This window comes from Monodon monoceros, unplaced genomic scaffold (genome assembly GCF_005190385.1).
Source record: "Monodon monoceros isolate NGI ecotype Baffin Bay Population unplaced genomic scaffold, NGI_Narwhal_1 Super_Scaffold_6, whole genome shotgun sequence".
Taxonomy (NCBI): domain Eukaryota; kingdom Metazoa; phylum Chordata; class Mammalia; order Artiodactyla; family Monodontidae; genus Monodon; species Monodon monoceros.
In genome coordinates, this window is record NW_021703783.1 from 82,578,358 (window position 1) to 82,596,620 (window position 18,263).

Sequence of the window (18,263 nt, forward strand, 5' to 3'; positions counted from 1 at the left end):
CAGGCGTTTTAATCATGAATTTACCATTTGTTTTCCATCTTCTAAGATGTAATGAAAACATCTCCTTAAGGATCTAAATACTTAAAGGGAGAGATTACTTCTCTTTTGCTTTGTTTTTCTTGTTAAAATAACATAAGCAAATTGTACACAGCTTGTAAAGTTTAGAAAGGTTTAAAGAAAGAAAAAATAGTGACCTGTATTCTGTCGCACATAGAAAACTGTAAGTAGTTTGGCTTATTTCCTTCGTCTTTTTTTTTCATATGGCTTCTAAATAGTTGAGCCCGCATTATACGCATAATGTTTCCTCCTGTTTTTTTTTTGTTTTTTTTGTGGTACGTGGGCCTCTCACCGCTGCGGCCTCTCCCGTTGCGGAACACAGGCTCCGGATGCGCAGGCTCAGCGGCCATGGCTCACGGGCCTAGCCGCTCCGCGGCATGCGGGATCCTCCCGGACCGGGGCACGAACTCATGTCCCCTGCATCAGCAGGCGGACTCTCAACCACTGCGCCACCAGGGAAGCCCCTCCTCCTGTTTTTTTAACTAATGATTAAATGAATAATAGCATCCATTTACTCCATATTGCTGACATTAGGTAATAGAGAAGTAGTTGGCCTATATAATGATTTAATTCTTAAAGCTAAACTTTAAGTTAGACTTTTTTATCCCCATTTTTCCTATGAGGAATCTGATTGAAAGATGATCTCTGTCTCCTTCGGGCTGGTAAGTGAAGCAAGTTCAAGTTCAGGGCTTCCTGGCACCAAAGCCTGCTCTCTTTCTACTCTGTCCCACTGCCTGGAGCAAAACTTGTTTTAAAAAAAAAAAAAAAAAAAAAAGAGAGAGAGAGAGAGAGGTAGAGTCCCCAACGTGTTTCTAATTTCTCTTTTTTTCTGTATTTTGTATTTTATTTTTTCCCATTTTTTAATTTTTTTATTATTTTTATATAAATTTATTTATTTTTATTTATTATTTTTGGCTGTGTTGGGTGTTCGTTGCTGTGCGCGGGCTTTCTCTAGTCGCGGCGAGCGGGGGCTACTCTTCGTTGTGGTGCGCGGACTTCTCGTTGCGGTGGCTTCTCTTGTTGCGGAACACAGGCTCTAGAGTGCGTGGGCTTCAGTAGATGTGGCGCTTGGGCTCAGTAGTTGTGGCTCGTGGGCTCTAGAGCACAGGCTCCATAGTTGTGGCACATGGGCTTAGTTGCTCCGCAGCATGTGGGATCTTCCCAGACCAGGGCTCAAACCTGTGTCCCCTGCACTGGCAGGCGGATTCTTAACTACTGCACCACCCAGGAAGCCCCCCGTTTTTTTAAATTGAGGTATAGCTGCCGTACAATATTATATGTTACAGGTATACAATATAGTGATTCACAATCTTTAAAGGTTACACTCCACTTAGAGTTATAAAATACTGGCTATGTTCCCTGTGTTGTACAATATATCATTGTAACTTATTTTATACCTAATAGTTTGTACCTCTTAATCTCCTACCCCAGTATTGCCCCTCCCCCCTTTCTTTTCCCCCACTGGTAACCACTAGTTTATTCTCTATATCTGTGAGGTTGCTTATATTCACTAGTTTGTTGTATTTTTTAGACTCCACATATAAGTGATATCTTGCAGTATTTGTTTTTCTCTTTCTGACTTATTTTGCTGAGCATAATACCCTCCAAGTTCATCCATGTTGTTGCAAATGGCAAAATTTCATTCTTTTTTTATGGCTGAGTCATATTCCATTGTGTGTGTGTGTGTGTGTGTATATATATATATATACACCACATCTTCTTTATGCAGTCATCTGTTGATGGATACTTAGATTGCTTTCATATCTTGGTAATTGTAAATAATGCTGCTATGAATATTGAGGTGCATGTCTTTTTCGAATTAGTGTTTTTGTTTTTCCCAGACATATACCCAGGAGTGGAGTTGCTGGATCATATGGTAGTTCTGTTTTTATTTTTTTTTGAGGAACCTCCATACAGTTTTCCACAGTGGCTACACAAATTTACATCCCCACCAACAGTGTATGAAGGTTTCCTTTTCACCACATCCTCGCCAACATTTGTTATCTGTGTTTTTTTGGTGATAACCGTTCTGGCAGGTGTGAGGTGACATCTCATTGTGGTTTTGATTTACATTTCCCTGATGATGAGCGATGTTGAGCATTGCAGTTTCTCTTTCGATTGGTAGGTCCCTTCAGCCTTCCCAGTCAATGTCTGGATTATGCTCCTTACCCTGGAAAGGTCAAGGTTTTGGGGTTTAGGATACCCTGGCCCTTCTGTGTTACTCACTCTGCTCTGTTTCACCCCAGCACATGGGCACTTCATGTTTCAAAGCATTTGTCACATCAGAATCAAGCGATTAACCCAGAGTTCACTAACTTTCTTAGCATCAGATAGGGTCTTGGTCACATCCAGTTCATATAGTCATCAGAATAAAATTGAATTTTTTATTTGCTTTTCTCTTTCTAACCCATGGAAACTAATGTGATCTTAAGTTAATTAGACACACCCTAGACAAGAAAAGGCTTTGTCTAAGATGCAGTAATGAAAGTGAGCACATCCAGTGTAGTGAATGACAGAATGACTTGCTGCTTCTCCAAGTCTCCTGAGCTGTCAAATGCAGGTAAAAAGTCCTACTCTACAAAACTCTAGGAGGGATTTTAAAACCTCAATATAGAGGAAAGTACTTAGCGGAGTCTATAACATAAAGAAGGCACTCTGTAGACATTTTATGAATAAATGAATGAGCGAATCACAATCAAAACAGACCTCTGATCATGAAAGGCGAATAAAGTGACTCCCTTTCCCTGAGCCCTTCTTAAACAGTGGGTTACTCGAAAAAATAGGCGCAGCCAACAGGATTCAGGATCTTCAGTGGGTTTCATGCATCACTCTGGGCTATGCAAAAATTGTGCACTACTCACCCCTACAGTCAAAGGAGTCTGCAGGATTCCTTGAATGTTCAGGTCTTTCCTTGTGATAGGTCTCGAGGCCAGAGAAGCAAAACATGAAAACCAAGGCTGTCCTCTCACTGGGGCAAAAGGGCACTTCCCTTTATCTTCATCTCCCAAACATACTAAATGTCTCAAAAGACTTCCTTCCTTTGGCTCAGGAAAGAGATAAATGCTCTACTCTGCCATGTATTTCACTTCTCCCACTTTGTGGTGATGACAAGTGAGATCTTGGCTATCGCTGTACATTTCTGCAAGGATAAGCCCATTTTGGAGCTGCTGACGTATGTTCATCTTTCTTTTTGAGGAAGCACAAGCTCTGGAATAGCCTTCTTTCCAAGTCAAGGGCAGAATCCACTTCCTTTCTGATGCATTGACAAAGACATTCACACTTAACACCTCTGGGTTACTTTTTTTTTTTTTTTTCCCGGTACGCGGGCCTCTCACTGTTGTGGCCTCTCCCGCTGCGGAGCACAGGCTCTGGATGCCCAGGCTCAGCAGCCATGGCTCACGGGCCCAGCCGCTCCGCGGCATGTGGGATCTTCCCAGACCGGGGCACGAACCCGTGTCCCCTGCATCGGCAGGCGGACTCTCAACCACTGCGCCACCAGGGAAGCCCTGGGTTACTTTTTAAATTATTTTAATAGTACCTTATTCAAAACCAGAAAACTCGACGATCAATTCTGAAAACTTAGAAAACAAAGAGAAGCACAATGAAAAAAATTACTTCTAAAATTAGGAATAAGGCATGAATTCTCACCTGAGGAAAAAATATGTCATCCTGATGTAAGGAAGGTGTTTCTACTCAGGTTTAACTTGCTTTTCCCTCATTAAAACTTCTACAGCTTTGTCAGATCTGCATATGGGAGTCTCATATGTGTGTTATTAGCACAGAAACATATTTTTAACCTTGAAACTTAGATCACATTTGAACAACAAATATTCTGTTTCAGAGGAAATACTTTTTTAAAATTTGAACATCCCAGTTCTTTATTATCCCATGGTGAACGGTAACAGATCTGTGCAAAAACTCAGAGTAATGGAAAAAGAATGTGGGCAGAGGCTTACACAGAAACTTGATTGTGGCCAAAGCAGTCTGATTATTTCAGAGGAAAATGGTCTTGATGCTTTGTGAAGTCAGTGTCATCAAATTATGCACATTTATTTTTTTGCATCATGTTATTTGCATTTCCAGACCTCTTTTTCTTTCCTCTTGTATGTTCCCTGCCATTCACTGCCTGGGTTGCAGAAAATGGACTACATGGATTTGAAACCACTCTGTGAGGCGTAAATAATGCTGAGTTCACGTGAGGAACCTATTTTCACGACAGTTTCCCAGGCAGACAATTCCAACCAGAGCTATCAATGGAATATTTACCATTTTTAAAAAACCAGGACATAGTCTCTGCCTAGTACTGTGCACCAGGCTTTGAAACAAAGGTGATGACACTAGTAGCCACTTCTGGAGTTCCTGGGAGATAAAGTTACAGGGAGGTCCCTGGCCTCTTCCTGGCCAGGAAGTTCATTATCTGCCTTTAAAGGAACAGAACAGCTGATGGTTTGCTGACAGCTTGTCAGGGGTAAGCCTCCTGCGTGAGCAAAGTCACGATGCAAGAGACCCCCAGAGTAGCAGTGACCAAAGGGAAATGTGATAATTATTGAAAACAGCCTTATCAACCGCTTGAGCCCTCCACCAGGCCTTAGAAACGTGCCCTTAGAACAGATTCTGGAAGAGCTCTTTCAAGTGTGGTTGCTGAGAATGTCAGTTTTTACCATCTTTTTTTGCCTGATGGGGACCTGAGGTGATAGAAAATGATTTGAGAAGCAGGAAAGAAATGTACACTTTTACTTTAAACTTTTTATTTTAAAACCGAGCGAGTTGTTTTCATAAATTGTTAAAGCATTCAGTTTAGGACAACACATGAAGGACTCTCCATACTCTCACATTCCTGCTATCTTTTTTCCAAAGTTCCTTCCAGGCTTGGCCAACTCATAAAGGTCGAGCATTTCTTGAGCCCCTACTGCTTGCTGCACATAATCACCTATATGACAAGCCCAGTCCGTAACCCCAAGGAGCTCACAGACTGATGAGGGAGCGGGACACAAAAGCAGATGAGGAGAAACAGTCACACTTGAGAGTCTAGGTGAGGACTCTGGGACTTTGAGGGGGTTTGCAGCTCACCCAACGAGAGCCAGCTATTAAGTGCAGAGCAGGGTAGGAAACAAGGGCCATCTCACTGCAGAGCCCCAGCTCCAACCTGTCCCTGTCTCCTTACCCAAACACCTGGGTGTGTGGCCAAGTCAACTGCTGGGAAGGCAGCCCTCCCCCCACGAGCCTGCTCCTGGCAAACTTGCTTCCATTAGCTGGGTGCCTGTCACTGCATGGAGTTGATTCCGTGACACCCGAGTTCCCCCTAGTTCCAGTCTAGCCCTGAGGGGCAGTGTGGTTTTCCAGTAAGATTGTAGACCCTGAAGTTAGATTGCCCGGCTTCCATTCTCAGCTTCACCACATTCTCCTTCTGGGACCTTGCAAGTTACTTGCCCTCCCTGCCCAGTTGCCAGATTTAGCAAATAACACTGAAGGATACCCAGTTAAATCAATTGCAGATAAGCAACAGATATGCCTACAGTATTGGGGACATGCTTATTCTAAACATTTACTCATGGTTTATCTGCAATTGAAATTTCACTGGCATCCTATATTTTATCTGGTAAACCAATCTTTCAGTCTCGGTTTTCTCACGTGTCAAATGGAGGTGGTGATGCTGATAGCACTACCTCCAAAGGCGGCGCTGAGGATTGAGTGAACTCGTACATGTAAAGAACCTAGGACGCGCCTGGCAGATGGTAGGCATTCAGAATATGCTACTTACCGTTTCTGTCTTTTGTGGTTCTCAGATCACTGGCTGGCCTCTTGACTTCAGGAGGTGTGTCTTGGATTGGTTTTTTATTCTAAGGTACTGATCTTATGTAGCCTGGCTTAGTGTTAAGGACTCAGGATCTTGAGTCAGGCCTGATCACAATGGTAGTTCCAACAGTTACCAACCCTGTGATCTTGGGAAAGTTCCTCTCCTCTCTGAGCCTCAGTTTCCTTATCTATAACCTGGGGAGGAGGACGAGAATGGTAGCTTCCCGTACAGTTGTTGTCAGAAAGAGACCATTTATGCAAACTGCTTAGAAATAGTAAATGCTCAACAAATCCTCTCCATCTATTATTGAGCTGATAACTATCTCCCTGCTCAGTTTGGTAAGGACGTTTCTGTGCATCTCATTTTTTAAGGTAGCTTATGATCCCTTGGGTTTATTAATTTTCTTTGCACCATTGTCTGCCTTTCCGTGGACCCCGTGGGTCACCCTGATGCCTCAGGTCAAAGCAAAGGCCTACCCCTTCAGGAACGTGGGGACAGTAGGGGCTTAGTCCGCTCGAGCTGCTATAACAGAATACTGTAACAACAGACATGTATTTCTCATAGTTCTGAGGACTGGGAAGTCCAAGGTCAAGGTGCCAGCAGGTCCAGTTCCTGTTGCGGGCCCTCTTCCTGGCTTGTAGACAGTTGCCTTCTCTCAATCTCCTCAAGTGGCAGAGAGAGAGCTCTGCTCCCTCTTTCTCTCATAAGAGCTCTAGTCCCACCGCAGGGTCCCCACCCTCATGATTTCGTTTAAACCTAATGACGTCCCAAAGGCCTCACCTCCAAATGTCATCACACTGGACGTCAGGGCGTTAGCATACGGATTTGGGGGGCATAGATATCCAGTCCATAACAGTAAGCATTCACTTTGCCCTTTAGCCCGCTGACTCACAAGCCACTGGCCGAGAGGCCTGGCCAGAATGAGGAACACGCTGCAGAGAAAGCCTCACATCCCCTGCAGCATATGTGATGTTAAGGCTGAGGAAAACCCCAGGAGACAGCAAATTCACAACCGGCAGACACCCGATGGGCCCTGAATGGAGCAGGCTGCTCATTTCAGAGAAGGAGGCATTGGGGCATCTCTTGAGAAATAAGCCCAAAGCCCAGAGGCCGCCTCACCAGCCCCTGCCCGCCCACAGCGAGAGGCAGGCAGGCCCCTTTCTGTCCCAGCTAAACCCTCACTTTCTTGTGAATAAACAGAGAAGACGTTGCCAGCTTTGAAGATGATTCTAGGCACTTAATGAATGTTGAATTCATTAATTAAATGAATGGCTTGTAAAACACTTGAGCCATTTAAAATAATTATATATACAAATATATAATTTATATATAATTATATATATTTATAATTATATAAAATAATTATCCATACAGAGAAGCACAATTACAAGCCTTTAAAGTCAGACAGGGCTGAATGGGAATCGTTATCTCTGAGCCCAATGGCCCTGTGTGACCTATCTATGCCGCAGTGTCCTCATACATAAAATGGTGAAAATAACCACTTCACAGGGTGAAGATTAATAGTTCACAGTTGTGGAGATTAAATATACTGAGATAATATGTGTAATGTTCTTGGCATTCCACCCAGGGTCTAGATTGCTAACAATAACAATAATAATAACAAACAAGGACAGGACAGAAAGGAAAAACAAGTCATACTGGTCTTTCTAAGACGAACATCTGGCCCAATGGTTTGCTAAATGGTTATTTGGACCTGAAGAAACACTTCCAGTACATTGATTTTCTTACAACCACACTAAAGTATTCAAATGAAAAGATTTAGAGATTGAAGGTAGGAAATTGTATAACTTACCACGTGTTTAAAAACAGCCGTTTCTGATTCTAGTGTCCTAGTGTGTTTTCCTTTCCAGTGAGTATAAACTACGGAAATGGACACCCCTGAGGTCTACATAGAAGTAAAGTTTAATTATTTATAGGGACATTGACCACCTTTTCCAAATCTATCATTGAAGCACATAATCTGCTAATGGATTTTTTTCATTTATTCTTAAGTCATAATTTACATACAATAAAATTCACGCTTTTTGGTGGACAGTTATATGAGCTTTGACAATCCTAAACAGTTGTGTAACAAGCACCACAATTAAGACAGAGAACAGTTAGGTCATCCCCCAGAATTCCCTTTGTGGTCAAGTCCTCCCCCAACTCCCAACCCCTGGGAAATACTGATCTGTTTTCTGTGCCTGTCATTATGGCTTTGTGTCCTGTAATCAGACTCCTACAGTACGGACCTTTGTGAATCTGGCTTCTCTCCCATAGCATAATTCATCTGAGATTCTCCATGTTGTTACATGTATCAGCAGATCATTCCTTTACAATGTTTCATGGTCCACCATTATGTGGTTCTACCCAGTTTACCTATTCACCAGCTGAAAGACATTTGGGTTTCCAATTTGGTGCAAGAATAAAGCTGCTATGGACATTCATGTACAGGTTTTAATGTGAACATACGTTTTCATTTCACTTGAGTAAATACTTAGAAGTGGGAGTCTTGGATTGTATAGTGAATGTACTTTAACTTTATAAGAACTGCCAAGGTGTTTTCCAAAGTGTGTGCATCATTTTTTCATTCCTACCAACAACATATGAAAGTTCCAGTTGTTCGGTATCCTTGGTAGTACTTGGTATAATCAGATTTATTTTTTAATTTCAGCCATTCTGATAGGTGTATGGTAGCATTTTATTGCAGCTCATTTTAATTTGCATGGTTCATGTGCTTATTTGCTATTCATACATCATTCAGGTTGTTTTCTTACAATTGAGTTTTGAGAGTTCTTTAAGTATTTGAGATTCAAGTCCTTTATTTGATATGTGATTTGTAAATATTTTCTCCAAGTCTGTGGCTTGTCTTTTCACTCTCTAAAGAGTGCCTTTTGAAGAGCAAACATTCTTAATTTTAGTGAGCTCAAATTTTTCCATTTTTCTTTTCTAGACGTTGCTTTTTGTATCACATCTAGAAATCTTTGCCTAATCTAATGTCACAAAGCCTTTCTTCTATATTTTCTTCTAGAAGCTTTACAGTTTTAGGCATTACGTTTAGGTGTACCATCCATTTTAAGTTAACTGTATATGTGACTCATGGTCTAAATAAAGGTTCATTTCTTTACATATAGATATCCAGTAATTCCAGCATCATTTCTTGAAAAAGCTATGCTCTCTCTATTGAATTGCCTTTGGACCATTGTAGACAATCAATTGACCATCAATGCGTGGGTCTCTTTCTGGACTCTCTATTCTGTTCCATTGATCTATATGTCTATCCCTTCACCTTACCACACTGTCTTGATTACTATAGCTTTACAGTAAGTCTTGAAATTAAGTAGTAAAAGTCTTCCAACCTGGTCATTTTCAAAATTATCTTGGTTACTCTAATTCTTTTACTTTTCCATATAAAGTTTAGCATCAGTTTATCAATTTCTACCCACAAAATTCTGCTAGGATTTTAACTGGAACTACAGTGAATCTATAGACCAGTTTAGGGACAATATAAGATATTGACTCTTTTAATCGATAACCACAGTATATCCCCATTCACTTAGGACTTCTTTTATTTTTTGTCAGTATTTGCTAGATTTCAGCTTACAGGTTTTGCACAATTGTAATATTCCCACCTAAGCTCTTCATGGCTTTGATATTACGTTTAATTATATATTTTTATTCCAGTCACCAGCTGTTCCCTGTTAGTTTATAGAAATGTAATTGATTTTTGTATGCTGACCTTGTATCCTGAGAACTTATAAATTCATGTATTAGTTCTAATGAATTTTTGGAGATTCTTTTGAATTTTCTGTGTAGAAAATCATGTTGTCTGAGAATCAAGACAGTTTTTATTTCTTCCTTTCCAATCTGTATACATTTTGAGTCTTTTTTCTTACCTTTTTGCACTGACCATGATGTATTATCTGTTTTGTATATCGTTGAATTCAGTGGGCAAAATTTTGTTTTAGAATTTTTTGATTTTTAATTGTTGTTTTAGATTTTTGAAGAATTTTATATCTATGCTCCTTAGGGATGTTGGTCTGTAGTTTTCTTTTCTTGTAATGTATTTGTCAGGTTTTAGAATCAGAGTAAAAATGCTCTCCATATAGAAGGAGCTGGGAAGTGTTCTCTCTTCTTCAGTTTCCTAGTTTTTATATAATTGATATAACTTCTTCCTTAAGTGTGAGGTAGTATTCACCAGTGAAGCCATCTGGCACGAAGTTTTCTTTGTGGGGAGGATTTTAACTTCAAATTCAATTTCTTAAATAAATATAAGGATATTCAGATTATCAGTTTTCTCTTGAATGATCTTTGGTAGTTTGGAACAATAAATTTATTCACCTCATCTACTTCATCAAGTTTATTGGCATAAAGTTGTTTGTAATATCCGCTTATTATCCTTTTCATGTCTCTAAGATTTGTAGTGATGTCCCCTCCCTCATTCCTGCTATTTCCTGATGAAAAATAATTTCTAAATGAAGGAATTAGACTGTAATCTTCCTGAAGTCACAGAGTATATCTTTTTGATCTCGTGTCCCCGGTGTTCATTGAAACCTAGAATGTAAGCTCCATGAGGGCAGGACGCTGGCCTTCCACCAGCTGCTCGGTGCTGCACTTTCCTCTGAAGTAAGTCTTGGTCCACTTAAGTGTCCAGGCACTCCCTCCTCACGAAGCTCATTCACAGCAGAACCTTGCTGAAGCACCAAGGGCCCTGCCTGGTGCCCAGCCCAGGCACCACACAACCATCCCCATGCAAAGGCCCATCAGCTCATCACCTCCCAGCAGCCTAGGCAGCACCTTCACAGCCTCCCTGGCGGGGACCATTCACATTAATTCCTACAGCGTACCCGGCAGTTCTCAAACAACACTGGGCAGTAGAATTACTGTCAAGCCTGTTAAAATGCATATTCCTGGGTCTTACACCCAGAGATCCTCATTCAGTGGGTGTGAAGTGCCAGACTTTGCATCAAGTTGCAACAGGTTATTATTGGCCAACAGGGTGAGTCTAGACTGAAATCCAGCCCACGCTTGGCTCACCAAGCCACGCACTCTGGTGGGGGCCTGGTCCACCCTCAGGTAGGGCCACGTCTTGATTTTAGTTTCATCTGCTTGCCAAGTCTAGTGTCTGTGGGGATATATCTACAAGGGCAGTTGGGGTAGGGAAGGCTTTTTCCAATTTGCGCAAAGCCTCTCTATGCCCTGGTGTATTAGCCTACATCCTCTAAAAGCACCTGCCGAGGTAGGGCTAGAGATGCATGAGATTAATTAAAAGAAGTGCCTGCAAGGGAAAATGAGAAAGAAGCCAGGAGAAGTGGGGAGAGCCATCAGTCAAGGATGGAGTGCTAACCCTTGTAAGAGAGAGAACCAAGAAAGGCTGGATGGAAAAGTCTTAGACTACACGTAGTTCTAAGAAAATTTGGTAAAGCTGGTGCGGAGTCCTCCATCAGCCACAGTCACTCAACAGAAGGGGTCCTCTGTCTTGTGAGAACGGGCCTGCCCTGGTATCCCTGCTGTGCTCAGTCACTGGCTGGAAGTGGAAAGTGTGGCTTCATGAAGAGGGTGGTGGATTTCAGGGAAATTGTGCCCTGAGAGGTGCACTTTCACAGCTACCGTTCCTGGAGAGAGGAGGGTCTTCGGAATCTGCCTTTGTAACCACTCCATCACGATCACACTTAGAGGAACACTTGCCTACATTTTTAAAAAGAAAGGATTGCTAACCATCCCCTAAGGAAAAAAGGAGGCCCAGGCTTCCTGGATACAATGTCACACTCTTGGGGGCTGGGATGAGGGGAAACTCCCCAATTCCTCTGCAATCAGCCTGTAGCCTAGAATCTAGTTATATCCACAGTGGATGACTCTGCCCCCATTTTCCGCTCTGTATGTGGTAACAAGGGATGAGCCGAGTAGAAGGGACACCCAGAGGATGGAAAAGTTGAATCTGCCTCAGAGACGGGGTCAGGGAGAACCACTTTGAGGGCGGACAGGCACAGGCAGTGTGTGGAGGGGAGGGCACTGGGGCACAGCACATGGTGGTCTGCTTGGGCTGGACAGAAGGGAAGGGAGGGGAGTTGGCTCAAGGCCTGGAGGAGACTATTGGATGGAATGTGTTGTGGGGAGCCTGGGGTTCAGGCGTCATTGCCTACAAAAGTGAAAAGGCCTGGGAGAGCATTTGTGCAAGGTGGCACTGATGACTGCGTCTCGGGGTGGCAGAGGCCCTGTGCTCTTCTGAGCCAGCCCTGAAGGCAAGCTGGGGGTCATCCAGAGAGCACCTTGAACACCTAGCCCTAGGGAGAGGCACGGGGGTCAAGAGAGAGCAACAGTGGCAGAGCTGTCACCTCTATCCTGGCTCTGCCCAGAGCTGGGCCTGGTTCCCAAAGTACCATCTTATCCCAAGAAGGGCCCCATAGCACCAGGCAATGAGAGAAGAACTGTTTGATAGCCCATTGTCTATGGAAACCCTCTCTTAGCACCCCTTGCTCAGTATCATGAATTCAAGTGGTTCAATTGGTTTTCAGATGAGCTTCAAAGGTGGACCTGGCACCTGCTTGATTAGGCCCTCTTCATCCTCGCCTCCTGACGCCTTTTTTTTTTTAAACATCTTTATTGAAGTATAATTGCTTTACAATGGTGTGTTAGTTTCTGCTTTATAACAAAGTGAATCAGTTATACATATACATATATCCCCATATCTCCTCCCTCTTGCGTCTCCCTCTCTCCCACCCTCCCTACTGATGCCTTTTTAAAGCTAAAGACCACACTCTTTAACCAGGCCCTTCCTTAGTGATCCAGCTGTTGCCCTCTGTTGAGCCCAAATCTCAGGGACCTGGGCCATGCAGGATTAGTGGTTTGAGGTCAGTGTTGGTGCCCTCCAGTAAAGTGATCAGAGCTCTAGGTCTCTTCCCTGGACAACCTCTCTCCTGGTTTGTAAACCAGTATTTATCTGATTGTCTGTTAATCCATGACTCTTTCCACACTGGACTGGCAGGACCGTGGAAACAGGGACCAGGTTTGTGTGCTCACCCTCTATACCCAGGACCTTCCATGGTCCTGATTCAAACAGGTGCCCAATCATTTTTTTCCTGAGTGTTGTTATCTGCTACAAGGCCAGCCTGAAAGAACAGAAACTGGAGAGGATGGAGAGTATCCACTCTAAGTACTAACTACCACCATTTCTTGGGCGCCTAATATTTCCAGTCCCTACCACAACCTGCCAGGACGATGCTTGAACCAAATCTCAGAGCCAGGCATCGACTTTCCCAAAGAGGTACAGCTAGCAAAGAGTTGTGCTGGGATTCAAACCCAGAACACTCTGATTGAAAAATCTGGGTTTTTTTCCTGACAGCATTTCATCTTGTGTAGCCACTGCCCTATAGCTGGTGAGAACAGCCCAAACCAACGTACTGGTTTTCTAAGTGATTTATAAACGGTAGCTACACCTCAGCATGTCTTCTCCTTTACTCACTTCATAACCGTGTCTGCATCTGTGCTGTGATTCTGGTCTGGAGCGGTGCTGGGTGAGGATGAACAGCGATGAACAATGTAGTCGACTCTGGAGCATCTACCAGGGTTGGAAGCCTGGCTCTGCCAGCGTTGTGGAAGGAAGGACCACAGGCTCAAACTGTGTGATCTAGCCCTGTGGTTGACTCAGATTCTGCATTTCTCGGGAGATATGTGACAGTAAGTTCATGGCACAGGAGAGCTTTGGACAAAGGTCTTTGTCCGTGGTGGTAGGAGGGGAGGGAGGGCAGGAAGGTTGGGTGCTTCTGGTAAGTGAGTCTCTCATTAAGCTCACCAGCTGGCTGACTTTGGCCGAGTCACTCTGCTACTCTGTGCCTTAGTTGCCTCATCTAGAAAATGGGGCTAAAAATGGGACTTAACTTCAGGGTATTGCTTTGAATCCTTTATTATTATCTAGAACTCCATATCATTAGCTATTTTTTGGAAAGCATTTGCCTTGCTAACTTTAATTTGGGATAACATTTGATCCTGCCTCGTTCACACAAACACAGTTCATGAGCATTGCACGATTTCTGCTTGGTGTTTGCTAGTCCAGATCCCTCATTTTAACAATCAGAACTCAAGCAAACCAGCATTAAACCCATGTCAACTCAGCACTCAAAGTGTAGAACGACAGCAAGTGTAGAAAGAAAGAAAAAAAAACCCAACCTTTTTTTCATCTTCATCACAGCAGTACCTTAAACTTCTGTCTCTTACCATTACTTTAAATCTTATATTTAATTTTGGACATTTAATATCTGACTTTCTAGCTAAATGTCCCTCCACCCCAATGTGTAATATAATGCCTGGCACATGGTAGGTCCCTGAATGTTTAGTGAATGACTGTGAAATCCTCTAATAAATGTCTATAAACACTCTGATTCAGGTCTAGCACAGCCCAAACGTGCAAACTGATGCTTGTTTGGAATTAGCTTCTGAGTGAAAACTAAATTCCTTTGCTTGCCACACAAAGTACTTCATTAATTGGCCCCAGCCAATCTATTATTCCTCATCGACTACCATTTCCCCATACCCTCCCCCCAACTCCCAAGTTCCAACCCTGCCAAACTTTATATCATTCCCAGAACAGGTCATGCCTTTTACAACTCTAAGACTTTGTACTTGCTGTTCCCTCTTCCTGAAATGCTCTTCTCTTTTAAGCATGGCCAACTCCTACTGAGCCTTCAAAACCCCAACTTAAATGACTCCTCCTCAGGGATATCTCCTTGACTCCCCAAGGCAGTATCAGTAGCTCCCTTCCCTGGGCTCCCTCAATACCCTGTCTAGCACACTGATTAATTGGCCTGGTTTTAGAGTCATGCTAAGGGCTGAGCTAAATCCCTGGCTTTGCGACTTATGAAGTGTGAGACTTTGGGCGAGTTATGTGACCTCTCTGAACTTCAGTCTCCTCGTCTGCTAACTAGCACCAGTAGGAACCCCTGAGGGTTGTAATGGGGGTGATTTAATTAGATGATTGTAAAGTGTACAGTAAATGCTCAAGAAATGGTAGCCAATCTGATGCGTCCTAGTACAGCACCTGACTACTCTGTGATTCACTTGCCTCCCCTACGTAACCCTAGATAAAGCAGGCAAGGTCTTCAATTATTTCTTATCCCTGGCAACTAGCACACTACCCGGCATGTAGTAGATGCTTGATGCATCCTTGCAGCATGCTTCTGTGCAGTCACAAACAAATGAATCTGCCCTTTGATTCCCCAGAGTGCCCGGGAGGAGCGAGGGCGCCCTGCAGTGGCCGGGGCAGATGTGCTGACGGCATGGAAGGAAACGGAAGCTGCTCCTGCCAAGTGAGTTCAAAACCTTGTTCTCCTCCTCCCTGACTCTGCTTTCTCCTTACCTGTGGGGTCCCTCTGTAAACACACTGGGTGGAGACTCTAAGAAGTAGCGATATTAGTTAAAAAAAAAAAAAATGCAGTGTGCAACAAAATGACATGTTAGAGGCTGGGGGACCTTTGAGTGTATCCATCTGTAAAATGAGTCTAATAATAATACCTACGCGATTAGACTTGTTGAAAAAGTGAGATGAGATCATGTATATGAAGATACTTTGTGAAACCATGCAGGGCTACAGAAATTTGGCCTTGTTACTGTTAAAAACCACCGTTATTAACAGACGAGTCTTCGGAGCTGTCCTCCGCACCCATGCTTGAGCACTGCGCCTGCCAATTGAGGCATTTCTTTGCTGTCCCACGAAAGGGACTTTTGCAAGCTTCAAGCCTTAGACAATGGAAATACAAAGAAATCCTTCTGAAAAGGATTGAGCTCAATTGTCTTCAGAAATGCAAAACTGAAAGCGTTTTCATTTCCCCCTTGGGTGGAATTATGATTTAGCCATCAGTACTTGCTCTCTGTATCTTTGGACTAACGAAGCAGCTTTCTTCTGAAGAGCTCCAGACTCTTAGTAATAACTGATGCAGGGATGGATGTACAAATTATAACACAAAAAGAGCAACGAAGAAAGAAAGAGAAAGAAGGAGTTTCAGGACAGGCACAGAGGGAAGATAACACTTGAGAAACAAACGCTGACCAGACAAGTCAGTTAGAAATCCAAGGGCTTTGTGGGCAGCACAGATCGCTTGGGTCTAACATCCTCTCCCTGGGGTGTCCTGCAGGAAGGATTTGGCGGAACAGCCTGTGAAACCTGCACTGATGACAACGTATTTGGACCCAGCTGTTCAGCAAGTATGTCTCACTTTTGTGTCATCGAATGCAATTGTGGAGGTTGAAAGTCAGACATGGCTTATATAGCTCAAGACCCCAGAAATAAAGTTCCCTGGGGGAAAAACACACAACAGTTCTCTATAACCAAGTCTACACAGGCAAAACAGAGAGTTGACAAGAAATCTGATAAGGAGAGACAGTGTGTCTGTGGTTTTCAGTGCTTGCAGGCAGCTACTCACCAGGAATGCTTCCTGGCAAACTCTGGGGCATAGTTTCCCTCTCCCCAGGCTCCAGGATCCAACATCCACCAGTTCCTTGCCTGCCCAGCTTCTCCATGAGGTCTTCCCAGACCATGGTCTCAGCACTGACCTTCTCGTCAGGGGCCTCTATATCCACCACAGGTCCCAGCACATCTAATCTGTCCTTCTTTGGGAAGTTCACAGATAAATACCTGAGGTGATCAGAGGCTGTTTGTCCCAATTTGCAGATTATGGCTTTGTTCCTGACATGGGTTTGTCCACTCTCTTATTTCTGGTTCTCCGCAGAAGTTGACCCAGAAGCATTCTGCAAGCATTCCAGTACAAGTAGCATATTTGAGAGGTGACCCAGGGAAACACTGAGAAAGTGACACAGGGGAAATAAAGGGTGTGTTGTCAAGACAGAGGCCAGTGTGGATGACCAGAGCTTAATCCCCTGGGGAACTCTGGAGTCCGTGTAGAACACTCACCTTGGAGTTACCTTACCTGAGGGGAGAGGGAGCCATGGTGTAGTGGGCAGAATAATGACCACTCCCCAGAATGTCCACATTCTAATCCCATGGACCTGGGAATATGTTGCCTTCCATGGCAAGGGAGAATTAAGGTAGCAGATGGGATTATGGTTGCTAATCTTCTGACCTTACCATAAAGAGACTATCCTGGATAATCTGAGTGGACCCAGCGTAATCACAAAGGTCCTTAAATGTGGACGAGGAAGGCAGAGGCAGAAGATGCGGTGTCAGAGTGACGAGACGTGAGAAGGACTCCACCAGCCCTTGCTGGCTTTGTAGGCGGAAGCGGCTCACGAGCCAGGCAATGTGGGCAGCCTCTAGAAGCTGGGAAAGGCAGGGAGAGGGATGCTCCTCTCAAGAAAGGAACACAACCACCAACACCTTGATTTTAGAGCAATTACTTTGGACTTCTGACCTCCGGAGCTGTAAGACAATAGATGTGTGTTGTTTTAAGATGCTAGGTTTGTGGTAATTTGTTACAGCAGCAGTAGGAAACTAATACATGCGGTCGTTGGAGGGGAGTTGTCCATTCCCTGGCACTTCCAACCCCCAGTGGGCACCCAGGCAGAGCAGGCTTCCTAGGAAGTGTTCACAGGCTACTGGAAGGCAGCTGAATGCATGGGCTTGGCAAGGAAGGCCTAGAGAATGTGGGCGTAGTAGGGACAGTGTCTGCCAGATTCATAGTCTCCCAAAAAGGGTAAGTCAAGTGGCCTTTGTCCAACACCACCTCAGTTTGGCTTTTATAGAAAAATCATATTTGGTAGACGCTGCGTTGATTCAAATATTTTGGGCAAGAAAAATACACAGACATCCCAGCCCCCCCAAGTTAGCTCACTCTGTAATAAGTTTCATCTGCAACAGCAAAGACATGGTCTCATTCTAATCCATGGGATCCTTGAAAGCGGGCGCCGTCATACCTCTTCATCTCCAGTACCTTCCACAGTGCTGCCTGCGCGGTAGACACACGCTACACTCTTGGCTGGATGAATGAACAAATGAGGGAGTGAATGAATGATACAACTTGCTCCAGCCTTCTTGTCCTGACCGAGGAACATGTTATTGGGAGGCGTCGTGTAGGGTGATGAGAGCTCCAGCTTTAGACTCAGACTGGGTTTCCGCCCCAGGGCTGCTGTAAATTGTGGGAACCTGAAGTTTACTAAGCATACTCTGTGCATCTTCATCTGTAAAAATAGAAACAATATTGCCTCCTTTAGAATTATTACGAGGAACTCAGATAATCACTGCACAACAAATGGTAGCAATTATTATTATTAATACCTACTATTCCCTAGTGTCCCCCAATCTTAGTTTTTTCTTCATCCACCGCTTTATAAAAGATTATTTCATAAGCGTGTTAGCAAAAGCAAATTTAAAACAGATGTTAGCATTCTGAGTGGTTTTTTTAACATTACATTATATTAAAGGACAGTAAACTATTAAGTATAATCAATCGTTTATAAAGAA

The 18,263-nt window shown here is 43.6% G+C and overlaps 1 protein-coding gene across 6 annotated transcripts in view; it reads left to right on the top strand.

Annotated features, from left to right (window-relative positions):
• STAB2 (stabilin 2) overlaps positions 1 to 18,263 on the top strand; it is a 161,369-nt gene that overhangs the window by 7,653 nt on the left and 135,453 nt on the right. For all 6 annotated transcript variants that reach the window (XM_029206263.1, XM_029206262.1, XM_029206261.1 and 3 more), the window contains exons 4-5: positions 15,071 to 15,156; positions 15,982 to 16,051. In XM_029206263.1, the coding sequence (XP_029062096.1) occupies positions 15,071 to 15,156; positions 15,982 to 16,051 (156 nt within the window). The remainder of the gene's footprint in view (positions 1 to 15,070; positions 15,157 to 15,981; positions 16,052 to 18,263) is intronic.